Source organism: Oxyura jamaicensis, chromosome 3 (genome assembly GCF_011077185.1).
Source record: "Oxyura jamaicensis isolate SHBP4307 breed ruddy duck chromosome 3, BPBGC_Ojam_1.0, whole genome shotgun sequence".
Classification (NCBI taxonomy): Eukaryota; Metazoa; Chordata; class Aves; order Anseriformes; family Anatidae; genus Oxyura; species Oxyura jamaicensis.
The window spans coordinates 76,189,304-76,216,215 of NC_048895.1; the positions used below are offsets into that span (position 1 = coordinate 76,189,304).

The 26,912-nt window shown below is 39.0% G+C and overlaps 1 protein-coding gene across 5 annotated transcripts in view; it reads left to right on the forward strand.

Moving 5' to 3' along the window:
* The first annotated feature begins 13 nt into the window (after positions 1-13).
* Positions 14-26,912, forward strand: part of FBXL4 (F-box and leucine rich repeat protein 4) — a 56,299-nt gene continuing 29,400 nt past the window's right edge. For 4 of the 5 annotated variants that reach the window (XR_004749175.1, XM_035320718.1, XM_035320720.1 and 1 more), the window contains exons 1-5: positions 14-84; positions 4,998-5,150; positions 5,973-6,562; positions 14,915-15,260; positions 22,325-22,569. Coding sequence is in view for 4 of the 5 variants with exons in the window: in XM_035320718.1 (XP_035176609.1) it covers positions 6,054-6,562; positions 14,915-15,260; positions 22,325-22,569 (1,100 nt within the window). In the remaining variant the exon portion in view is untranslated. Of the gene's footprint in view, positions 85-4,484; positions 4,642-4,997; positions 5,151-5,972; positions 6,563-14,914; positions 15,261-22,324; positions 22,570-26,912 lie in introns of those variants that run through there. The other variant, XM_035320719.1, reaches the window with a different exon arrangement.

Sequence of the window (26,912 nt, forward strand, 5' to 3'; positions counted from 1 at the left end):
CGGCGGCCCCGCCCCTCCCGGCGGCCCGCCCCCCGCGGCCGTGCGGGGCTTCCGGCGGCGGCGGCGGCTTCGCCCTGCGGAGCGGTACGGGGCCGGGGCGGGGCGGGGGGCGGCTGCCGGGGTCGGGGCTCGGTGGCTCCCTGGGCCCTCGCGTCTGTGGCCGGGGGGCTTAGGCGGGGGGCGGGCTCTGGTCCCGCTGCGTGCCCGCGGGGCTCCGGGGGGCGGCCGGAGGGGGCAGAGGTAGGAGGGGGCGCCCTGGGCTGCTCCCTGGGCGCCTGTCGGGGGGGCGCTGCCCGGGAGGGGCGTGGGGGTGTGCCGGGCTTGTGCCTGGTTACACCGAAGGGAGGCCACGGGGCTGGTCCAGGGTTGTTTTTATTTATTATTTCTGCGGCGTGGCTGGAAGGGCAGGCGTTCCCAATGAAGGGGCACAGCGCTGTGGCTTCGTGCCGTGTGTAGGGGCTGTGTTAATAAAGGTTTACCTGGGGGGTTGTGCGCAGTGGGGCACGGTGCCTTGGACGAGCCCCGGGGGGCCGTGGTCACCCTGCCCACCCAACTGGTGCCCAAGTGACGTTTGTCTCCCTGGTACCTGGATGTGAAGCCACCGCGCGAGGTCTGGTCCTGGCTGGAAGGCAGAGGTGGGCACAGAAGTAATTTGAAAAGCGTGGGTTTGGGATGTGTTGATGCTCATGACAACAAGACAAACAAGGCTTTAAATAGTTTGAGCTGCTTAATGTCCTGTTGTGTCCCAAGTTGCAGGTTTAGAAGTTTCCCCTCTGTGAAGTGGCTCTGTCTCACGGCCAGGACATGTCCCACGAAGAAGCACAGCAAGTGGGGCCTAAGTGTCCTAAGAGCTTATTCATTTTTAACTGACATTAGCTCCTAATTTCAACACGTTGAGTGTAGACACTGGCATGATCTACAAAATTAACAGCGAGAGATGCCAACATGTGGTAAAAATACTGTTTTAGCCTCTAATTCCAGTTCCGGTATTCCCTCTGTGCATTAACATGCGAAGATAATTAGCAGATTTCCCACTGACCGTCTCTTACCTGAGACACATTTATTAATTGCATTGATCTTTCTTCAGAGATAATCTATTGGTTTTGTTCTTTGTAACTTATCAACGTTGCTCTTTCTTTTATAGTCAAATGAAAGCAAACTCTACATGGTACTCCCAGGTGTGGGATTAGCAAAGCTGGTGTAAAGAGGAATTGCAGCCTCTCTGACTTTAAAACTCAGACCTGTTGCATGTGTGACTTTTAGATGTAGAATTTGCTTCTCTTGAAACAGTACAAACTCCTGTAACACATTGTCAGGGATGGCTTAGGGGTGAAATATGCCATCTTTCACTTTTTTATTCCTATGTATAATATGTTACTTGCTACATCTCTTAGACACATCCTTCACTCAGCAGCCCCTCCAACCCCCCAGTATTTTTCTGCATATTTCCCACATTTTCGTAACATTCTGATTTGGTGACTAACTATGTATTGCTCAAGTGCCCTGTTTCTGCAGTTATGGGAGAAAACTGAATGCTGGGGAGTTGAATTTGAAAAAACCAAACTGGATGGGTACAATAATCACGAATGAGATGGGTTACTTGGAAGCTGGACAATGGATTTGTGCACGTAAACACCCTCTAAAAGGGGGAAGAGTAGTTCAAAGAGATCTAGTGCTCTTGAATACTTTTATTTAGTTAGTGTCCGTTCCAATAAAATATGTAGAGAAGCCATAAGGGCATGTTCCTTTATCGAGGAGTGTTTGAAGAAAGGAAATAGTAAATTACAGTCTCAGAAGTCTTTCTGCATGTGTAGCAAGAAGGGAGGAAGAGTTCATCATGTAGAAGAAGGGAATTTCTTCACTTTGTTGAAACAGTTGTCAATTAAGTAACGATCTGGATAGGAGAGGTTGTTAAGTGCCAATAAAACATGTGGATTGTGATGTGGTTTGAAAGGAAGTAGCTCTGAGCCAGCGCTGGCTTCACCCAAAGTGGCAGTGTGCTGAGCCAAGCTGAGCTGGTTCAGGGCGCCGAGCTGCTCATCTGGCTGCAGTGGCCTCTGCGGTGGCTGCTGGCGGTCCTGGTACGCAGTAGCACCATGCCAGCCTGTTTAATGGTATCTTGAAAAAGTATATGATGTGAAAGAAAGCAAATAAAAGTAGATTGCTGCTGCTTTATAGGAGGATAATGAGGTATGTTTAAAAGAACCCTTTATTAATATGATAATATTTAAAAGAAATCTTTATTAAGCTTCAATTTGGCATAATTATGCCCATACAAAGGAATAATATGCAACAGGAGTGCTAGAGATTGGAAGGTATAGCTGCATAGGCCCAAATGAGTTTCTTAAAAATAATCAAGCGGTTAACAAAGAAAGAAAAAGAAGAGTTTTCCATGTAAGTTTTGCACTGCTCAGGAGGTGTTTATCTTGATGTTTTGCATAGGCCTGAGTCTGCATCTTTACATTTGCAAAGTTGGGTCCCTTTAATTGGAAGTCATGTTGACCTGTGGTAGTTCTGAACAAATCTCTACATCACCTGGCCCTACTGATCCATATTTAGTGTAATTCTTTCACCAGCTTGTTGTCTTTCAACCTCTCCAGTAGTTTTTCATTGGTCTTTTAACTCCACACAAGTGTTAATGCTTCTTTTAAAATGCCAGATAAAAGGGTTTCTGTTTGTATTGCAGTCCTAGCGCTTACTTATCCTTCTTTCCTGCTTTTATAAGCTATGAAATCCTATGCTACTTTTAACTCTTTTAAAAATAATTTTCCTCCACTTGTATTGTCCAGACTAACACGGTTCTTATGACAGCTGTATGGTCTTTACCTGTTTGTTCCCACTTCTCAGCTTGAGCCCATTGGCTGATGACAGCCAAGATTGACAAAGCCATGTCCCTCTCAAGGTTGTAAATCTGATAAGAACTTGATGGAAATCATTCAGGTTGGTGGGGAGGAATGAGGAATGGAGAACTTGGCACATGGTTGCGGTTTACCCATTATGTCAGTCCTGGTGTCTGGCTCCTCAGTTGCCTCGAGCCAGTGGATGGTCACCCTGCTCTGAGCCGGGGCCGTGGGAATGTGGCTCAGTTGGTGCCGCTCCTTGTAAGCTGGGCTCTGAAAGCACTGGGCAGGGCTTGGAGCAAGTTCCGAGTCTTCAGTGCAGGTATGAAGTTATGTAGGGCACGTGTGGTATGTGAGGTCGGCAATTCACACCTGCTCGTGATGCAGCCCAGCCGAGTGGCTCTGCAAGCTGAGCTCTATAAAGCTCCAAGTCGCGTGGAGTGGGCTCCAAACCATCTGAGTCAGTGCAGCTTTGAGTTTGGGGCTTGTGGCTGCACTAGGCTATGCGTGATGCCAAGACTTGATGGCAGGAAGCTTGATGAAGCTTAAGGTCTGCTGGCATGCTCTATAAAGAGATTTCATTTAAGAGGGGAAAAAGCTAGAAGAAGAAGGTATTTGTAATCTTCACTTAGATCTTATGGCAGCTTTGTGCTGAAAATATATCTATTTTTTGTTGTTATAGAATTAGGGTTGGAAGGGACCTTGAAGATCATCTAATTCTAACCCGTCTGCCATGGGCAGGGGACCTATTTTTTAGTTTTTTAATTGATAGTTTTATTTTAGGAGAAGAGGTTGGGGAGTTTGCTGCTATTTTCCCAGTGCCTTTTCTAAAAGATGGTTCAACAGGGTGTTTGGGGGAAATGTGACGTTATTTGGTTTTGGCGTTCCAGCAGAGCTTAAAATGAATCCCAAATACCATCTTACGCGTTTCCTTCTGCACTGAGTGTCAGGAGCGATTCATGCTGCTGACAGCTATGTCAACATGTGAAACTGAATGAAGGACAGGAACTAAACAAAAAGCTAATAATAGAGGAGGCAAGAAAGTGAGAAGTGAACACTTCATTAGGAAACTTTTTTTTTACTGTCATGAGTAAGAGGACAGCATAGTGCAGCCTGCCTTATCTGTTACTGCATGCCCGTGTTGACAGCGTTCAAACGGCGAGAGCGGTTTGTATGTGTGTTTTGTGACTCTGGGAAACGAGCAAGTTACCGAAGAAATACGCACAGTGGACTTACACTGAGGCATACAAATGCCACTTTGATTCCTCTCCATCTTGCTTATTTATTTACCATGGTTTCAACTTATGCTTTAAAAAGACCTGCAAGGTACAGCTCCATGTGTACCCATTTCGAATGGTAAATCAGGTGGTTTGTCTCCCAGGCAATGAGAGGCATCGTGCTAATTGCTGTCTGATGCATCTTCTGCTATTAGAGTCATTGCTGATGGCTCGGTGGTTACCACAGGATACGCACTGTGGTATGTAAGCGTATGCTGGTTAGTGTAAACTAACCGGCAGCTCCAGTAAGGGCTGTTGGAGACGTGTTTATTCTATTCTGAGATATGCTTCGTCATCCCTGTTCTGGCCTGTAACAGGTTACGGGCGCTGCTCCCTGTTTTTCCTAGTAGAGCTGGCAAACAAGCTAATCTGGAGGCCAGCAGAGAAACAGTCTGTGTACTGGAGGGGATGATTCTGGGGTGCTGTGTTACTGCCCGGGTGCGTTGTGTACCACCAGCAGAAATCAGAGAAGGCTGTCCCGGTTCTGCTGTGTGGGGGTAAATCGGACTGTTTGCATCATGCAGGTATGGAGTGGCTGCTAAATATGGGGCGAGCATATGTAAGAGGATCTCTATTAGTAGGGAATATGATACAGCACTTCTGTGTCCTGAAAAAAATGTTCAGTTATAAATACTTCTTTACCGTTGTAAACAGAAAACTTTACCAAAGAGGCTCGTATATAATTTGCCTTTTTCTAGTAGTTAAACCTGCTTGTTTGTCTTTTACTTGTGATTCAGTCTAGGCCATGTAAAACAGGTTGATATCTCTAGTTATTAGTACATTTTGTGCTGATTTTTTTCAGGGTGGATGTCTGTGCAGATCTAGTATGTCTTGTGTATAACTGAATTGTTACCTAAATTAAAATATTTTCTCTTATCAGAATTAAAATGCTTTCTATGGGAACTTCTGCTTCTGATGCCAGGACTCTTCTGAAGACTTACTCAGTTGTGTGGCTTAAAGGAAGATGATACTGTTAGTGAATTGCGAGCATCCTTCAATCATTGGTTAATGCTGTCATGGACAACTTCAAAGGGTAATGACAATATTTTTGTGAAACCATTAAGGCCAGCGCACTGGTATGGGAAAGACTGTGGAATTTAACTTATTTTTTGGTTTAGGTTAATGCCCAAAGCTCTTTTGTTTCGCTCTAAAAGCTATTCACAAAGTATGGGAACAAATGAGAGGAAACAGTTCACTGGAGTAGCTGTCCAACTTCCTACATAAGCTGTCTTTGAAGAGTGTATTTACTCTACAGGCGACATTATAGTCTAGATAATACTTGAGCTAGCTTTAAATGAAATAATTTGGTTACTGGGAGAAGTCTTGCTGCAGAATACAAGCAGAGAAGTAACTTAGGTTTTGTTGAGCTGTGTATTGCTATAGCCTGCCCATGTACCTGAGTAGTCTCTTCAGAATTTACTTTTCTTTTAATTGTTTTAAAACTATACTGCAGATTATCATCATTACAATTAACTATAGTTAATCACAAACTCTACAACAGTTGTTTACTGCAAGGGCCAGATGTCATTTTATACTTGACTACATTTTCATGAGTCAGTGCAAGATGTTTTTTGTTCTCAGTAAATCTTGGAAAAAAAATACTTATTTTAACTATTAGTCTTACTGTTACTTGAGGGTTAGTTTCGGTTAATGTTTCTTCATAGTGTTCTCTTTTAAATGCAATAAATGGGAAGCCATGCTTAGTAGCCTACTAATAAATAATTGTCATAAAATGTAATAGTTTATTAATGTTGTAGTAGCAGTACATTGTTGAAGAGGATATTGAAAAGAGTAAAGTTTGTGTTTTAAGATATGTTTCATCTGCTCACTCTGTTTATTCATTCTGTTTTGTCAGCTGTTTTGCAAAACACCACAAGCAGTTAATGCACCTTATAAAGGACTCCTGACCTTTTGCAGCTTTGTAAGTCGTATCTAGATGTCACCAGTGTTTCCCATGTTAACAGTCCTGAGCATGTTTTACTATATGTGCCTTCGGCGCCGAGCTAGGACAGCTACGAGAGGAGAGATGAACAGCCGGAGGGCTATTGAATCGAACACCCGGGCCTTACCTATCAATGTTGAAATAGTTCAGTATGCCAAAGAAGTGTTGGATTTCAGCTCCCATTATGGTAGTGAAAACAGCATGTCATATACCATGTGGAATTTAGCAGGTATACCAAACGTGTACCCTAGCTCCGGTGACTTTACTCAGACGGCTGTGTTTCGAACTTACGGGACCTGGTGGGATCACTGTCCTAGTGCTCGACAGCCCTTCAAGAGGACGCCCACCTCCTTCTGCAGCCAGGACTATGTGGAACTCGCTTTTGAGGAGCAAGTTTACCCCACTGCAGTGCACATTCTGGAAACATATCATCCTGGAGCTGTAGTTCGGATTTTGGCGTGCTCTGCAAATCCTTACTCACAAAACCCACCAGCTGAAGTAAGGTAAACTTTCCGTTTCTCTATACTTTAGAGCACTCCTCTGTTCTCTAAAATGTTAAATACTACAGATAATGCTGTTTAGCAAACTTTGCTTCTTAGTATTTCTCTATTTCATTTTGACCCACTAAGAGATGGGGATTTTTCTTCTTTTAGTGCAAGTGAATGCAGGTCCTTATACCAGATTTGAGTAAGGAGAGTTTCTTTGCGTCGGAATTCTTATGAGCAGTAATTATGTGTATCCCAAATAATTTGTGAAATGGCAGTTCTGAGTCCTTTCTCCAATAAGAAAGGAAAATTGTCCGGAAGACTGAGGATTTGTGGCTGCAGTATTGTCCTGCTTCAAGTAGCCATGAACTTCTCTGCATGCTCTAGGTTGTGTATATACATAGATATATATTAGAATTGGGCACTATGCCTATTCATTTGGAAATGAGGCCAAAAGCAGAAGTACAGAATGGTCAGACAAAAGGTGATGCCATTTGTCTGATCTTTATTTTTGGTTGAATCAGAGTGTGAGTAGCACTTGATTTTTTTATTTGTTCCACAGGTGAAAAGCAGCCCACTAGGTCCTGTTGTTTTTTCTGATAGTAAGAACTCCTGATCACATTCTGGTTGGGGGCGAGGGATCAGGAAGAGGGGGGGACCTGGAGAGTAGTAAAAGGATGAAGAAAATTCTGTAGGCGAGGTGGGAAGCTCATGGTGAGGAGGTGTGGAAATAGAAGGAGAACACATGAAAGCACAGGGTTGGGGGAAAAACACTAGGAAAAGCTGTTGGTATATGCAATCAAAGTATGCCTAAGGTACACTTTGGCATACTAGACAATTGATGTTTTTTTGTAAACCTTAGGAAATCAGATGTTGTGTATATATTAAGAATTCTCAATGAATCTGTTTTGTGTGGTTGTGTTATCTACTGTTGTTTAGTGTTTGTTTTCCAGCTCTCTAATGAATAGATACTGTATAGCTCTCAAGTAAACATCTGAATTTGAGGAGCAGCGATAGGTCAAGCTAATAACGATAGGCTTATGTTAAGAAGTAGGAATGCGTTTGGTGCTAATACAGAAGTTATTTATAGGACTGTGTGGGTGAAGATAGCTTTTAAGACTTCTGAACTTAGAACCTAATGTGAAATGGCTTTTGGTCAGTTGTTCTGTGAACTTTAATTTTACTTGTTTAATAATTTAGTGCAGATTTATGTTGAGATTATTTCTGTAACTTCATAATATAAGAAGAGAGTATGCTGCAGTGCAATGCAAGGATATAATTCTGAAAAATAAGCAAATGCTGTCCTATAAAAATGCCTAACTAATTGTTCGTTCATAAAACAAATGACTTTTCCCAATTCTGTGTAAAGACTAATAAGTTTTCAAAAAATACATAAAATTAGGAAATGTGAAATGAAGGAGCTGTTCAGTTAGGTGCACTAAAATAATAAAAATGTTCAGAGAGCTAAAAGAAGATAAAAGAAAATACTCATTAGAAAAACTTTGGGGTGATCTTTATCCTCTTGAAATGTGGTCAGACTGAGAGCCTGGACTTTCCATTTTTCATAAAAATGGATGGAATTTCTGTAGGGCTCTGCTTTTCTTTGTAGACAGGAGTATTTTCTGTTCTGCTTACCCAGGTTAGCGTTCTTTTTGTTTAGAAGGCTAGCAGTCTCAGAAAGCAGTTATCCGTTCTATGTTTTCAGTAACTTCTGGTCTTGCTGCTAGAGCAGTGCTGGAGGGATTTGTGCTTTGCCTCAGTAGGAGTTGGCTGTTCAGAGATGCACCTTTGGTTTGTCTCCTACTTCTGAAAGATACAAATGTGTCTTATCCATAGTGTGAGGGAACCCTTTCTCCACATAATGTATGCAGTATTTTTTCTCCTTCCTTTTGCTCGCCAATGGGAGGGGAATATGAAGAGTTACAAGAATCTGTCCTCTCTTCTGCATAATTTTACTTGTTTCCCCTTCCAAAAATTCTGAGATGTTAACTAAGAATGACTTTTTGCAAGTAGGAATGCTGTTGATATTCTCAGGTGATTCAGTGCTTGACAGATGTGTTGAACTTGAACTACCACACCATTTTCCTTCCTTAGGAGGCTGTGTCTCAGTTACTCAGAGGGCTTTTAGAGCCTTGTGTTCTTCTTTCTGACTGCTGTAATGCTTTTAAATCACCTGATTACCTAAAACAAACTAGCACTTACAGGTTTTTATTTGCTGGCTCTTGGCTTGTTTCTTTCTGAACACCACTGCAGAAAGGGCAGGTTATTAGAAAAGGTCCTTTTCACCAGCTTCTACTTTGAAATAAAAAGGAGGCCAAATTCAGGAGTCAAACCTGTTGTGAGAGGAAGAAGTCTGGGACTTCTTGAAATGTTCTGCTTAGTGGATTATACTATGCAAAAGCTCCTAACCTGCAAGAGGCTCTGTGAAGGTTTGGCGTACCACAGTTACTGCTTAAGAGGTATTTTACATATCCTCATAGGAAAACGCTGATAGCCCACATAGTTGGCCCTCAGGATGCTCTGTTGCTTGTTCTGTACTTCAGTCGTGCCGAAGAACGATTTAAGCATGTGTTCAGAAAAAGGTCTTCAGTGGTGTTCCTCTGTTGTTGGTGAATTGGATATTTCTATCAATCACAGCATTTTTTTTTAGTTTTTTTACAGGTGGGATTAACTCTTCATGGAGTGGGAGAAAGCATTAAATTATTTTTCAGGTTGGAATGTAATTGTGCCTAACTAATGCTTAAACTCCTCAGTTAATTTGAGGTTTTTCGTTGTACTTTAACCACAGTTTCCAGTGATTTGAGGATTCTGTCATCTCATCTTGTGCTGCTTTAAAAACAGAATACATTACATCTCACCTCTGCATAGAACAACTTTTAAAAATCATAAGTGTCAGAAAAGCGTGCGTCTTTACAAATGGAGACATTTTTGTGCTTCTTATTAGTGCTGCTCATACTTTTGCTGGTGAGAAGTATTTTTAGTTTTGGTAAATTCTTAAACTATATACAACCATATGCTAATATCCATGTGCAAATTTCTTCAATGAATTAGCTGAGTGCAGAAAATTCAAGCAAAAATTACTGAAGTGAGATTAACGGAATACTGTAGTGAAGAAATCCCTCTTTTTTTTGTTATATGACACTACAATGGTTATGCTGATGTCAGGTTTTGTACTGTGGTACGTGCAAATGTTTGGTCTGGGCTTGGTGACAAAGGTGGGTCCCTCTTCAGCCAGCAGAAGAGGCAGCTCCACACAGCCGTACTGGGGGCACTGCAGCTGATAGTGGCGTGAGCTGAGCCCAACCAAGGAGGAGACCTCGTGTTTTGTTTCTCGTAGTGTATTAGATGGATGGATAGGATATAACTAGCTTCTGTGATGAGGACAGTGTCTGCTTATTTTGTTTCCTTTTCTTCCTCATCTACCCTGAAGGTTTATTCGTGACAATCCCCTAACGGCTTCTTCAGTATCAACCCTTTTGAAACACTCTGATGCTCCTAATATTTGTTAGTTGCTGTCAGACAGTAAGAGCTTGTGTGTGTTTAAATGGGAGCTTTCAAGTCAGAAGTAATTTTTTCTAAAGTTTTTCAACTTTTTCCTTTTACAAAAATAACTTTGATTTTTAAATTTGGAATATAAAAGAAAAAATGGTCCCAGTTCTTCTGTCACAGTCTTTTTTTAACTTAATTTGACAGTTTCTCTTATCTTGTGTACCTCTTAGTGACACCACATTCACGTGTTTTTATAAAAGCTCCAAAAACAGTTTCCTAACTCATCTGGGATGTGTGGCAGTACTTGGGGTGATGTTTCACAATATGTTTTTACTGTTATGCAATGATTGCTTCTTTAGTAGATTGGGATATTTTTTGTTTTTGTTTTTATGTTGTTTGCTTGTTTTGAACCACCTCTCCTCCCCCAGCTTGTTTTCCACAGGTACTAAATAGGTTGTTTCTCAAAGGTGAGATGATTTTACTGGCTGGGAGCGGTTCCAGAACTACCAGTGGCACCATTCTGCCTTTTGTAGTCTTGCCATTTATGTCTTTTTAACTTTTTTTTTCACGCTGTTTAGAATATTGCTAGATGCTCTTTTGAACTAAATTCCAAGTTTGATTTTGTGGATGAACAGCCTGGCTCAGTATTTTCAGGCTTAGCTGTTAGCTGCACGTGCGGTCTCTTCCTCTTTCTGAAGGCCCTGAAGGCTGTAAATCCGCTGCAGCAAGAAGACCAAGCTTAAGAATTAAAGGGTTTCCTCTCCTTCCTTTGGGAATTTCATTATATATAGGTGATAGGCTCTGCCTCTGGAAGCCTAATCCAGGTGGGAATGTTGCAGATTTCTTTGGCAGACACCTTTTATTTATTTGTTAAATCAAGGTCTCCCATTCTGATAGAGGGAGTAAAACTAGAAATGTAGTGTGGTCTTATGCATCTCTTTCTTGTAGACAGTGGCATTCAGATGCTTCTTCCTGCTCTACCTTTTGTTCTTTGCCAGTCTTGAAGGAATGCACCCAAAACAGTGCTTATGCTATCAACGCATTAGAGTGTGGTAAGGGACCTTCGGGACTGTATCTCACGTATTTGCATCCTTACTTATAACTTGTTCTGACATCTTCAGGAAAAACAGATCTTTCTCTTGTCCAGATGACTGTCACAGGTAAGCGACAGTCAGTAGCCTACTGAGTTGTGAATTTCTTGGGAAAGGGCACTTATTTTTCGTGCTTCAGGATCATGTACTGCTTCCTTCACTTTCTACCCCAGTCTCAATTTTATAATGCAAGAAATCTTCTCAGTAGATTGCAGACAGTTTAATCTTGTCTCACAAGAGAAGAATCTGATTTACATGTCCTAGGAGTCACTTTTCCAAAGGATCTCTCTTACATATTTTCTTGAGAAGTAACTAGGTCTACTCAGACATAATCATAGCTATTGCCTTTCTGCATAAAAGCTTTCAAATGGCAACAAAAAATAAAAAAGCAGTAAATAGGTGCTATCACTTGGCACAAACCTTGCCAGTCTGTTTCTCAACTTGACAATCATTAGGCTGTATTTTCCTTCATGCAGGGAAGGAGAGAGGATTATTTTTTTGTCATGTCTCTCATCCCCCATGGAAGTCTATGGAGTTTTTGGCTTCAGAAATTTGAGCAGGACCAGTTCACACCTATTTTCACGAAGTAGAGAGAAACCTATAATGGACTCCATTAAAGCTGAATGGAAAAACTTGACTGAAGTCCTCATTTTCTTTACTCGCTAGAGTAAACCCTACAGATGTGACTGCCTCTCAGTCAGACTTTGCATGGCAGTGTAAAGGCTAAGTCTTCAGCACATTGGTGGTAAAAGCTTCTTATCAACACACTCTCATTGCAACTTCTTTTGATCAACCATTACTGTACATCTGCAAGACTTGAGTACAATGTCCTATCTTCAGTCATTTGATTCAGCTTGAGTTTTGAGGGCTCAGAGAACCTAATTAACTAAAAGGGGGGGGGGAAACAGGAATATTTTTTTAACTTCAGGTATTTGTTGGAATTCAATTTCTTTTTGTTTTGGGTTAAATAGATTCTGGAGGATCTTAAGTTTGGAACAAATGCAGGCGGCCTTATTAGTGAAGCTAAAAAGCTACATATTCTCAGACTAGAACTTGACTGTCAAAATGCCTTTCTTCCAAAGGCTTTTGAAGCAGAGGGTTTTCTTGAAAAACATTCAAGAACGGCAGAAATGCAGTTCTTACTGGAGCCTCTTGGAAATATTTTTTCATCCATTTCCAGTTATAGAGGCTTTTCTCCCATTCAGATTGCATGTAGCCTGCTGAAGTGTCAAAATGCATTGATACGTAGATCCTGGAGGAAGAGACCACTCCCAGTTGCAGCAGTGGATGTGTTAAGAAATTGGTTGCATTAGGAAAGAATATGCTAACCCTGACTCAGAGCAAGTACTATGGCCTGGTTTTTGGTGTGGTGCCACCAAGGGAGAGAATAACGTCAGAAGCAACTTGTGGACTTGAGGTTTTCCAGTTAAACCAGCAGCTGACCCCTTTAAAGATGGGTTAGTAGGCTGCTGATGAAAAAGAAAGCAGTATGATCAGGCCAGTGGAAAATAGTCACTGGCCTTGTTGTTCACCAGCACTTGGTTTGTAATGTGGAGTTTCACAAGACTGTAAAAAGTGCTGCTGTGTGTCTTTCATTTGCTGTCCTCTAGTTTATTACAAAGGCTGGGAGCTGAAGGCAGTACTTGCTGAAGGAGGTTGTTGCTTTGCAATTTGATGGATGTAGGCCTGCAGATGCATTTTTTTTCCGGTGCTACTGCTAGTTAGTCCTTTCTCCAGGGCACCAAAGGAGAAGTCAGTAACTAAGACACGTTCAGTTAAAGGTACAGTGTGTGTTAATTAATGAAAATATAGCCTTGAGTTTCCCTCAGGATAGTTTGAGTGAGTATATGAAAGTGTCTAAGAAAAATATCAGGTGGTGATCTGGGTATGTTCAAGAAAGGTCATGTGCAATGCCAACGTTAAGTCTTTGCTTAGGGCATCGACCTGTGGAAGAGGGCGTGACAGTGAGACTACATCTGCTGTGTTTTTCCATGAGTTGACATTCATCTCCTAAATTAGTGAAATTTTCATTCACGGTATAAGTTTCAGAAAACAAACAAACAAAAAACCTCTTAATCTTAAGGCAGAGGTGTCTGCTCTGGTGTGTTGGTACTTGCTGACCTTCCATAGGCTCTCCAATCCTGCATGTTTGGTTTTAGTTCATTATATTTTTTTTCCTTTGACAGAAGACTTCTTCAGGCCTCCTATTCTTCTGTAAGGTATTCATGGAGAGTGGCATGATGTAGGATAGGAAAATTTATCTGTGTGTACCTGAAAACGTCCATTGTGAAATGGAAGTTTCAGCCAATATGGAATAATTTTCCTATCCTTGAAATGTGAGCAAATATTAAGCTTCTGAGGCTTACTTATTATGTTATGTTTAATGGAAGTCCTTTTATGTGTTTTACTTTCTGTTATGATGAACAGAGTTTAGGCATTTGGATCTGGAAAGCAAAGCATGTTTGTCTTTTTCCTGTGTGTTCTGCAGTACGTGTCAGTGTTGAGCAGCACTTGTAAGCTCAGTGTAGTGGCATCTGTTAGGGGGAGCAGAGGTGCTGAGGTACTAGGAAGCAGACCCAGTGTCTCTGAGACCTGTGGGATAAGACAGTCTGAGACACGTCTTTGAAGCTGGGACCTGGCTGGCATGAAAAGGTGGAAGAGATGGGGAAGTGTCTGGGTTTTGCACGGGGAGGGTTTGGAGATTGCCATAAGTGTAACGTCAAAGGGCTAGTGGCTGCTGGACGCTTCCTTCTTTCCTAATCAGCTAGACTTGAGGATGAAGAAGAGGGGAGGAAAAGATGGGCATCAGTGACTGAAGGACCTGTAAAATCCGCTCACTGGATGAAGACCCATGCACATATAAAGAGCATGTTTTTGTTTTCAGGCCTTTTGACAAGCTTGGGAGCACTCAAGACCTAATGAATATAAGACTTGATTCTCCAGATTACTCAGTTGGCAGCAGGGTTCACTGTCATTTACTGGAAAAGATTTGAGGTCTGTGTGTACAAGTGAGGATGTATGTTTGGAAGCTGTGCATGCCCTGAACCTTCTTCTGTCACTGGAACAGAGAGCATTAAAATATTTCAGTTTATCAGTTTTGAAATTTTAATATTCTTTGCAAAAGGCCCTTTTAAAGATGACTTGAAGATCCTATTTTTCTCTGATATTTAACCATAACATTGTGCTAATAAGATGATTTGACAATGAAATGCTTCTGAAAATGGTATTTTCTTACCTGGTTAGATAAAGGACAGGTGATTTTTTTAAAAAAAGATTTGTTAGTGCTGCAATTTGGACCACTTTGATGTGAATGAGTGAGAGCTGTGTGTGTTTTTGTGTTTTTTTTCCCCTTTTGTGTTTTTGTGAAAACCTTGTGAGGTTGGCTGACTGTATTTGAGTTGCTTGACAGGACTGTTCCCTGCATACTAACATACAGTCATTGTCAAGACATCTTCAGTCCATGTGTTATGATAACATTACCTGTGAAATGTTGGAACATCTGTAACAGTAGTCTAACACAAGTGCATGGCAATGAATGTACCATTTGTTTTGTTAATTAGCAATACAGAGAAAATATTCTATGGTTATGAAGTAGTGTGACCTGGTAAATTCATTCTTTGGATATTTACCAAGGCTAGGGAAAAATGTAACAATTTTCACTTGCCTTTCAACCATGTTTCTTGCTTTCTAAATACTTCTGACAAAGGCACTCCTCTGTGTTCAGAAATTGGCTTAGTTACACTTACCTTAATCTCTTACTTGTGCCCATTATTATTTTTTTTCCCCACAGATGGGAAATCCTTTGGTCCGAGGCACCTACAAAAGTGAATGGTCCCCAGGCTCGGCAATTCACACCTTGTATCAGACAAATAAACTTCCCCACAAACTTAATTCGACTGGAAGTGAACAGCTCTCTTCTGGACTATTACACGGAATTAGATGCGGTAGTGCTACATGGCGTGAAAGAGAAACCTGTGCTTTCACTGAAGACTTCAATGATTGATATGAATGATATTGATGAAGATGAGGATGAAGAGAAGTTTGGCTGTGGAATGGACACTCTTAACAAACAGTTCAGCATTGTTACCCTCAGGGAATGGCCGACTAATGGGTATTTTGACAAGCTGCCTTATGAGGTAAGAAAAGCATTTTTATACTCTAATGCAGTTATTTTAATAATTGAGTGCAGAAGTGCCATATATAGGGTACTAACCAAGACTGTTTTTTCCAGTTACAGTTCCTTGCATTCTCTTGTGAGTCTCCTGCAGTTATAGTATAGTTATGCCTGAATTATGATAGTCTGTCCTCTTCAGTGGGTGGATATTAACAAGTCAGTTTGCTGGTATTTGCATTGTCATGACACTTATCTCTCAGGAATCCCTCCACCAATGAACTTTTTTTTTTTTTTGCCAGTTATTCTAGCCTTAAACTTCTAGCTCTTCAGTTTAGAATCTTGCACTAGTTTTCCAGTAATACAGGCACAAGTAATTGTAGTCCTTATATTTGACAAAAAAGATGTAGGAAAAAATGGAAAAAGAATGTATAAATTATTTTTACTTCCAAATCTTTTATTGGTTTAAAGTTTCTTTTCCTGATCTCTTACAAAAACCTGGAACTGCTGGAAATACAATTGCTGAATATTGTGTGCTGACTTGGAAACTCTTACTGGAGTGTAGCCATTCATGGAGACTGGTATCATAGAGCAGGAAGGGAGAGATGATCACCTTCACCTCTTCAGAAATAAACTGGGTTTGCGTGTAGTGGAAAGGAGTCTTTACTTGCTGGTCAGACCTCAGAACCTGTTCCTACCCTTTAGGCAGCTGCGGTCTGGCAAAAGAAGCCAGTTTTTGTTTTCTGAACTAAGGTATCAAATGCTCAGGATGCTTGTGGCTTGGATCAGTTTCACTTGTGAAAGTGAAGGAGGGTGGTGAGAGATGCTGTCACTGATTTCAAGGCGTTTTCAGAAATATGTGATCTAATGAAACAGTATTTTGTTTTTATTACGTCTCTTGTTTCTAAGCTCCCTAGTTTAGCACCTGAAGGCAATGTTGGGTGCCTGTGTGCTCTAGTAACCTGTAGGACTTTTGTTCTGCTTGTAAAGAGGAAAGAGGACAAGAATATGACAATTCTCTCCATCTTTCTCCTGTGCGTATTTATCTTCTTTTAAAAGCTTCTTTCGGTTCTTGGGGGCTTATTTGTTGTTGCTACAGTGGAATAATAGATGAGTGGAATAACAGATAGTGGAATAACTCACTATCCTCATAGTGAGTTAGCACTACTGTTTTCTTCTTCCACACAATCCATATAGCAGTCAATATATTTCATTGTTGTTGCTTGTATATCTGTACTGGAGTAAAGAAAGTAGTTTTCTGCATATGCAAGGGCTTAGTTGAGTCTAGAACATCTTAAAATGTGTAAATGTGTTTGAAATCTTTGTCATTCAAACAATATTAATTGTAGGGAAAACTTGATTTAAATCTGAACAGTCTTGTTTGAAAAGACTGGATAAACTGCTTTGTAATATAGTTGCCTATCAGAGGCCTATCCGAGATTAATCTCATTTTTGTTCTGCATAATTATACAGATTATCAAGATTATAGTGTATGTAATTATAATATGTAGTCCTGTTACTCCTTCAGACTCCTGCCTCCATGTGCCCTATTGTGCTTTTCTGCTTCCCTCTTTGTGTACTGGCTACCTTTTTTAATCCATTTTTTAACATGTTTGGTTTCATGAATGCATTTATATGGTCTATCAATACCAAGCAAACTTTTTTATTCTGCTTTGATTTAAAGAACCTGAATGGTTAGAATACTTATCAGAAAACTACAAAGGAGTATTTCTGGACTGGTTTGGTGACAGCAGCAGTCCCAGTCTTGTGCTTTCGTGATCCAGCTGGAATGCCTGGGTATTGAAGCAACAAAAATGTTGTGCTTTGTAGTATGACAGTGTTTTATCCCATCTGATATGGGAACAGTACTCTGCATGCTGTCTTCAAGAATGACAAGTGTCAGATTTTTCTGGAAGTGTTTGAATTCTGTAATGAAGTAAGGAAACCACCGACTCCTTCCAATTTTGATTATGACACATTACATGAAAAAAATTTCTTCTTGTAGGCTCATGCTGATTATGAATGTGCAACTGTCCTTAGTCTTCGTACATGGCTGTTTCTTATTTGAGCTGTTTCAGGCTTCTTCATTCTACCCAACATAATTCACAAAATATGTAAGCTGAATGATCTTCTATGCTAATCTTGAAGTAGACAGTTCTTCCAGTTTTTGTTTTGCCTTCAGTGTCTTTCTGAAACTTCTGTAGTCTATGAAAGCATGATCTATGTTGCTCTTCAAAATTGCTTGCTGCAGTGTGAGCTCTAAAAACATTGTTATAGTCCAGTGTGCTTCTGCCAACAAGAGAGTAATGCTCAGCTCCTGGGACGTAGAATTCCTTAGAAGAAAGTGATGAACTGGACGAGAGAATATTCCTTCCCTGTTCGTGGGCAGTGTTGATAGATCCTTAGTAGCTGTGAAGTACTTGTGCTCTCATCATCTGTTCTCCAAAATTATCCTAAATTTGAGTAAGTTTTCTAGGAGCCTCTTCATGTTGTTCTTTCTCACCATTCTCTTTGATCAACTTGCATTGCTTGTAAATTGGAAGGCCTAAGGAGTAAGGCCTCAGTCTTAGTCATATTTGCAGACATGCTTGAGACCTGGAGTCCTGAACCAAGCCTTCAAGAAATTGGAGAAATACCTGCCACAGCATACCTGCTATGCAGTGTGAGACTCACTTAGATGCTCCAGGTATCAAGAACTTCTGTCCTCTGGAGGAAAGGCAGGAGAAATCTTGCATGCTGCAGTCCAACATCTATTTTTGATATAAATTTTCAATACAAAAAGATATAAATGAAGTCTTCATCATTCCTTGAAGCCAGTTTTTCCTGAATCTGCCTAAAAGATTTATGAGCTGTTTTTGTCTACTGAGGAAGTGAATTTTACCACTAAATATGGATTTGGCACTTACATTCCAGGAAAATTGGTCTTAAATGTAAGACGTACATCCCTGAAGTGATACTTAGAAGAACTGAAGCAATAAAAAGGAGCATTTTTATCACAAAATTCTTGCATCTTTCCAGAACAAATATTTGTAGACTTTCAGATAATTGGTAAGATTTTACGCCTCTCTTTTGAATTGAGAATCGCACAGGGGTATTAAAAGCTGCTTTAACAGCTGATAACCATATGGCACAAGGTTCCCTTCGGTTAGTGGCTAATGTACTGCCAGTTGCCATAGCAGGCTAGGCTTTGAGCAACGGCACGTGGAGAAGACAGCTCTACATCCCTAGTCTTCCTGGAGAATTGATAATTTGCGCAGGCTGTCAATATGATGCTTTTCTGTTCTTGGAATCAAGAAAGGGGGTTAAAACCTTCACAGCCTTTCATTGCTGAGAAGATCAGAGCCTATGCTTTTCTGTTGTAAAGGCCATTTCACAAAAGCATTTTATGTGGGTGGAATGAAGAAAAGGGAGACTTAAATGGAATGTTGCAAAATAGTTGCAAGGTCCACTTGTCATGTATTCACATAAGCTATTAAGTGTATATGCATTTGCTGGTGCAAGCAATGGGATCACGGAACTAGGGACTACATTTTTTTAAACTATGCTGAGGAATATCAAAAGCCACAGAATGTTTATCATCTACTTCCTGCTTTCTTTCTTTTCCTTTTTATGCATGTACCCTTCATCTTTTATCTAAGCATGTCATAATAGCAGTTCTGATTATTTAGAGCCTAAGCTGTGGCAGCTCTAGTTGCAGAGCAAAAAGTTACAAGTAATTTAAGTCTTTATGAATTACAGTTTGTTTAGGCCAACATGTTTTCATATTGGAAGGGCTCAAATAGAAGGACTGAGGGTGGAAATTGTTATAAAGTGCAGAAATGTTAGGTTTGACTAGTATTTGAGGGCTTTCTTCCGACCATGTCAAGTTCTACATTATCATACTATAGCCAAAGAAAGTGTATTATTGGATTGAAGTGATTACTGCTTGCTACAATTCATATTAAAAACAAAAACAACAACAAAAAAAACCTTCTTGGTTGGTAAGTAATACTAGAAGCTGCACCCCTGGTTAATTTTTATCCTGTGCATTGAAGTGTGTGATAGGGATACTGTCTGAGCTTACAAACAAACTTCGATGCAATAGGTGAGATTTCTTTTGTTTTTCAAAGATGATGTATTCTTGAATTTATAATTCAAAATATATGTAAATGTTTAAGGTGCTGCAATGAAGGGCTGTGGTGGTGATTTTTTTTTTTTTTTTTTTCAAAAAAAAAAAGGCAGATCAGATATGACTCGGGATCCTTTTGGTGTGCAGATGGTGCAGTGAATTTGTACATTGTAATTCTCCACAACTCAGCAAATGGCATTTTAGAAGCCTCCAGTTTTTAGATATCTCTAACATCTATCGATCTCATGAAATCTCTAAAACTGGGTATGTGCAATGTTTTGCCTGGAAATGGGAAAGAAAGTACTTTTTATTATTTTGATTTTTGATCTGTCAGAGGCAATCAATGTTGAATTAGCTATATTTTGTTTTCCTCTGTTTTTCAGTGATCATTGTTTTGACTGAATGATTTATAAGAAAGTGAAACAATAGTTGTAGTGATTTTTCATAAATGCAGAGTAAAAACAGTTGTTTGCAGGAAGCAGTGTTATGAGATCAATTTTCAAAGCAGATTATTTTGTGGTGTTCATAGAATCTGTGACTACAGCATAGCACAATACAGCACATCATGTCGCATACTCACAATGTTATCGAATTGTACTTTATGCTAGGATACACCTACGTGAATAGTGAATTTCTGAGAGAGTCCAGGCTAACAGTGATTACTGGTTATTAGCATGTAGATTTGGAACCCGTTATGTTTGTTTAATCAAAATCAAGAAAACTTTCATTGTGATATTTCATTTTTTTTCATTCTAGATATTTCATCTTGGGTTGAGTAGGGTTGCAAAGTCCTCTGTGTTACAAAATACTCATTGCAGTCATCAGTTAGTATAAAGGAACACTGGTGAGGCATTTATAGTTTCATTCACCATTATCTTTACTGCTCAGAAGTCACAAAGTAACTTTTTTCTGTTGAACAGAATTTGTGTTGCTTTGTATGAGACATTTATTACACCACATTAATTGTAGACATAAACTTAGCTAACTGTGCAGCCTTCATTGCTGAGCTGTTTGTTATAGAAAACCTAATAAATATCGGACAAATCTGAGGGAGAAAATGCAAAATATTTAGTTGATTTACAGAATGCAGGATATCTGAAGATTGTAAAACAGTTGGAAAGCGTCTTTCAGAATATTGAAAAATTGTTTAAAGCTAATAGGTGGTCTTAGAAAAATGTGTATGTGTTTAGGTATATCCTACTGCAAAGCAAAGGTCTGAGCAAAGGAAAAATCCAAATATTAACTTGGGATCATATCTAGATTAGCTCCTAGTTTGATGCATCTCCTATTGAAATGCTAACAACCTAGATGTCAGTTGGGAGCAAACTTTGATTATAATTGATTAACCGTGATGTGTGTATGCAGTTCATTACGTTGAAATGTCTGCTCTGATCCGCAATATCAAGCTGAGGCAGAGGTACAAAGCCAGGAGTGTTTTTAGGGGCAAGGAAGATGGAGGAGAAGGGAAGAGGAAAGTCTTGAAATAAAGCTTGAGAGAAACTTGAGTATATGCAAGCACAATGTTTTGGCACTGGATTTTATGTTAAATTTCTGAAGAGTATGTAGATACGTGGAGTGTTTGATATCCAAATACTAAATCTGGAGCTGAGTAGGAAGTAACACATTTCACTTTTCAGGAAATTGAATTGTTTACTTATTTTTTTCTCTCCCAAAAGTAGAGGGGAAGAGGGAAGGTGGAAGCTAGCTGCATAAACTGGTACTGTAGAAATACAGTCTGCTTGGAAAAAAGCTTCGCTTCAGTTTTATGTCAGGCATTTCATTACAGTTTTTGGTGGTTTTGTCTTATGAGTCCTTAAAACAAATTAAAATGAAACATTATGATATTTTGAAATGGCCACAGGACTCTCCTCAGTTTAAGCTATTTTTTTTTTGTTTATATTGACTCACTGATTTCATTTCAGAGTTTTTCTTCCCACTCTGAAAGTGCTTGTTCACTTCTAATTACATAACTGGAGTGCAGGTGCTTACAGCTGTAAAAGACAGCCACAGTAAAATAAACATTACTTTTCAAAATTCATTTTTCAGGTGTGTTTTCTCAGCTATCTAAGCTAGGGCAGAGTGTTTTTTTGTTGTCGTGGAAGGTTTTTGTTATTTTCAAGTGAGTATTTGTGTGTGTTTCTGTATTTGTTAATCTTTCTCTAGAAGGGAAACCAGAGCGTGATAGGAGACGGGATATTTCTTCTCCTCTGAGTGTGAGATAACTCATTAAAAAATGTATATAGTGGTGCTAGGGAGAAGGGCTGGTGGTTATTCTGAAGCTGAGATGATTCAATTTGATAAAGGTAAAAAGGGGTTTTGCATTTCAGATTCGACTCTGGCATAGAACAGAAATGCTCTCAAAGTATTACAGCAAGAAAGAGATTACTTCATAAAGGAAGATCTGAATGTGTTGAAATTTTTATCTAGTTGCATAGTCCAGCACGGATGGGAGAAAATATAAGGTAGAAATCAAAACACTTTTTTTTTTAGAGCAGAAGAATAAATCTTGAATCAATTCAAGTTGTAGGGAAACTGGGACATGGTATGATTTTCATGTACTCTGCAGATATGCTACCATCTTAAAACTGAATCCAGAGAAGAAAGAGGATGCCAATGCAGTGTTCTGATCAATGGAAGTGCAGACATTGTGAAGGGAAATATGTAAACATAGTGTTTACATATATATCACTGTTTAAATTAGCATGGGTAAAAAAAAAAAGCTTATAATTTGAAAGCTTCCTGTCACTTTCATATGCTGATCTGCTTTTCCCTTTCTTGTTTAATATGTTTTCAAATTGAGAAGGCAGTGCAATCCTATTTAGTAGCTAATCAATGATTTATTTGAGAAGTTACTTTTAAGTAAAAAAAAAAAAAAAATCCTTTTTCTTTGAAGTTAGAACACTTTGTTTTTATTCTGTTGCAGTTTTGTCTTAGCATTTCAAGTGCTGTATTTTGACTTTTTTTTCCTGTTTTTAATATAGCTCATCCAGTTGATTTTGAGTCACCTTACAGTACCAGACCTGTGTAGACTAGCACAAACTTGTAAACTACTGTATCAACATTGCTGTGATCCTCTGCAGTACATTCATCTCAGTTTACAACCTTACTGGGCGAGGATTAATGACACATCTCTGGAATACCTACAGTCTCGCTGCACTCTCATCCAGTGGCTGAATTTATCTTGGACTGGAAACAGGGGAGCCATTTCTGTTCCTGGATTTAGCAGGTCAGTGCTAAATATACCAAGTATTTTGACAAGCTCTCTTTGTGGAGTTGCTGCACAGGTTTGTCACTAAGTGATTGAAAAGTGATTGAAGCTTTATTAAAAGACAAGAAATGTCTTTGATTTACTGTAAAGGGTGTATGATGTACTGTTATGATGTAGAGAAAAACAAAACCAATCAAACAACAACAACAAAAACCAGCTAAAACACTAAGAAGTACTAGATATAGAATCAGAAGTTGTTTCAGCATATAGTTTGCATGCTTCAAACTGCCTGTGACTGAGAGGCATCTTCCAGTGGGAGCAGTGTTTTGCTTTCTTCTGGAATTCTTTAAGACTCCGTGAGAGCTAAGCTGCAGAAAGTCCATCTTACAAATAAAACCTTTGCAGTTTTTCCACATAGAGATTGAGTCATCAGTAGGACTGTATTAGAATGGCTGCAGTAATAAACAGATTACAGTGCATGCTTACAAGGTATGGGTCCTAAGTAATCACTGGAGTGCAATGTAAATGCAAATATTTTCATAAAAATGATTTAAAACATTAGTCCCATTGGGAAACGGGGTTTGCGTGTGCATCTTCACACTGAGTTGAAAATACGACTATGCTGTAGGTTATTAAAGCAGCAAATATGCAAGGATTCTTCTCTGTATAATGATCATGTTCTCTGCTTCTTTAACATATAATTTCTTGCTTTTTTGGTTGTTTGCCTCAGTTAAGCAGCATCTATCAGCACATTTCATTTATACAAAAATAGTGGAAGCAGCAAAGTTAATCAGCAATGGCAGATGAACTTGACCGATAAAAACCAGAAATGTTTAATGTATCTAAAACATAAATTGTCTTAGCTTTTGTTTTTATTTTTTTTTGAATGAAAAGGCTAAAAATTATTCAAATGTTGTCTTTCCTTTGGTGCCAGGGTGCCTTCCCTGGGGAAGTAAAATGATTTGAGAAATACTTTATTTCCTTTTTCCAGAGCTTACGGTATAATCCAAGAGCCCTATGATATGGTCTTTTGTGCTTGTTGGTAGAAAAAGGAGATAAACATCAATTAATTCAATGGGATACAAATTTTTCTCCTAAATTTGGTGTTCATATTAGATACGTTATGCAGAAATTAAGTATGTAAGCTTAATTGAGAGTTTGATATCATGAAGTGTTTGCTTTCTGATGTGTAGCTATTAAATGTGTTTTTGAAAACTTACTGTGACTTCTTTCATTTTCATGAAGTTTTTTTTTAATGTGCAGTGCTGCTAAAAAATTTTGTGTGGTATTAAAAGAAATGAATGTCCAAGCTCAGAGAACTACAGATTTTGTAATTCTGACATCTTCCAGTTAGTTTAAAATCTCTCTTAACTAATTTGTGTGTGTGTTTTAACTTCACTACTGACGTAATAGAAGCACTGACTTGAAGTCAGCTATTCTAAAAGAAATATATCACGTTTATGTGGGTATTGCAGGATCCAGGACATGTGAGTCATGACTTCCCACAGTTTTTCCTTTTGGACTTTTAGATGTTTCTCATCTGGCCTGAGTTTGGAGAGTTACTAGCTAAACCAGAGGTTCCAAAGACTGGGTGTACTTTGACTTTCCTAGGAATTCTATCTTGCAATTAAATTTTCTTTTAATATACTCTTCCAAAACAAGCATGGTAGAGGTTACCAGTTGTCTGGGGAGATTGTATTGCTTGTTTTATTAGTTAACTGCTTGTCTTCCAAAAAACTTGCTCACACTTGCACATTGTAATTGTCCTTTGCAGAAATGAAATATGTATATATTTGTCTCTACGTGTAATAGTAGAGGACGTGCATAACTACATCTATTAGTGTAAAATCTCCTCTTGCTGCCTACTGCATGAATGTTTCTGAGTCAGTGGGCTGGTTTCTCTTTATCCTTCTCTTTGGCTCTTAACCTGGTATTGATGTTCTCTCTTTCTGCAAAGGAAGTTTTCAGTAAGGCAGTGAGGTGTCCTGTGGAGCTGTCTTTTTTTTTTGGATTTACTTGATAAAAAGTTGTTTCATAACTTGAGGTTGAGTTGAAACTAGCCTAAATTGCTTGTTCCGATACTTCAAGTTTATCCATTTTGTGGTAAGCTGCTGTATAAACAACCATGAATGGCTGTCAAGCCACTTAAATGGAAATGTAGAAGTTGTTTTGAAGAGCTCCATTATGTTATTTTTAAAGGCCAGCCTACCTTCCTCCACTTGAGGAGAAGGGGGGGTGTTATTTTCTAAATCAAATTTATAAGTAACTTCACAAACACTATAAATTGCTGCAGTATAAAATCAGGAAAATGCTAAAACCAGAGTAACTTATCTTCAGTAGAGAGCAAGCATTTGACTTTTGCAGAACCTATTTTTATTTTGTTTTATAGATTTTTGCACTTTTTTCTCAGCACTTAGTGTTGAAATTGTCACCGTTGAATTGAAAACCAGTGGAGTTAGATTAATTCTCACAACTACACTGTTTAGCTTATAATTCCTGCTAGCAGATATACTCTTGCTTGAGATTTATTTTGGAAAATATCTTCCAAAACGGTTATATTTCTTTTCTTCTGACACCTAAAAGAGGTAACTTGTGCTTACATCTTTTAAAGTGACATACAAACAACTGTAAAAAGAAAAATCATTTTTTTCTTGCAAAAATATATTAAAGTAGAAACTTTTTGAAGAGTAATTTAAGAAATGACTGAAACAAATATTGTGTTATCATGAGAAGATGGACTGCTTCAGGCATATGAACATCCTGAGGCAAAGCTGAAGGTATTTTTACTTATTGATAACATCTATTCCTTAGGGCTAAAAATGACTATCATAAATTTTTCAGATCAACATATAATATAAATTAACTGAACTTTAAGTATACAGAACTAAAAGTGAACTGAAAGTATACAGAGAAGTAAAAGACAAATGAAATGAATATTTGAGCAGTATCAAGTGTCAGGAATGCAAAGTGACAGGGAATAAACAAAGATTTCACAGAAAGTGTTACATAATCAACACTGTTTCTCATGGCCTTAGAGGTGTGGTGAATCTGCCAGTGCAAAGGGAGTATCAGCATGGGAGGACAAGACCTGTATAGGAGAAGCGGAGCGAGTTAATGGGAGGTATAGTAAATACCAAGATGCTGAATAGATCCTCAGGCGGTTAAACACCTAAATGATGATGGCAGTTTGAGAAAGAGTTCTGCGTGCAGATCTCTTTATATCATTTGTAATGTGGCTTATTTAAGCTGTTTTGTTTGAGTAACCTAAGGTGATAGGATTTTTATTTGCCTTTAACACTTTATACTGTGAAAATGAATTCACAGAATTTCACTTTTGCTTTTGTGATGCAATGTTTACATTTCAAGCACATCCAGAAATATTTCTTTAACAATTGTCATTAAAATTTGAAATCTTTAGTTGATGTTTATTACAGGTGTGCTTTGACAGCATTTAACTTGGTGATGGCTTGCTATGAATCAAACTAGCAGGAAGTTTAGGTAGTTACTGCAACATGCATCTAATAGTCATGGAAAATGGGAGTATTGTACGACTTGACAGGGATTCTCATTTTAAAACTCCTACCTGTTCTTTAATTTTGACAGTTTTTAGTAAACCCTAGGGTTGCTGTAACTGAAACAAAGATTAAATACTGGTTTTTTTGCATGTTTTTTTTTTTTTGAAGTAGCTTAATTTGTGTTCAGAAAAGCACAAGATCAGATACTTAATAAGCTCCTTACCTGAATGCAATGTTTTAAGATCTGATGACAAAGTTTAATGCATGTTGGATTTGAAAACAGCATTTTAATGAATAGAGTAGTTTAGAGGAAGGGAAGGTGACTTCATTTAAAAGAAAAACAAAAGTCTTTCATGTATACATACTCATATACACCAGGATGACAGAGATGTGTCCAAAGCAGTTTGTCCAGAATGTCATCTTCCTGCCCTGTTCCTCTGTCCTTCGTCTCCTAGTCTGCGTGTCCTGAGAAACAGCACATCTATATCTTCAAGGATCTCAGTGAACTGCTACTTTGGCTTCCACCAATGCATCCTGTTCTTCTGACCCTTGTATTGCCAGTTGTTTTCTGTGGTACTTCTGTACCTGTGTGTTCCCGTTTGTTCTCTAGTCACACCAATCCTAATGTTTTTATTATGATTCTGCTCCAGTGCATAGAAAAAGTAAAGGAGAGGTGTTCAGATTCTACTCGGTTGTTTAACTGATCATATTTCATAACAAACATGAAAGGAGCGAAAGGAAATCACTTTAGAAATTGCATGCATAAAGCATTGTTAGTAAAAGGAAGACTAAAGGGATGGATGACTATGCAGAAAAGAGGAGATGTTATAAATAGGATCCAGTCAA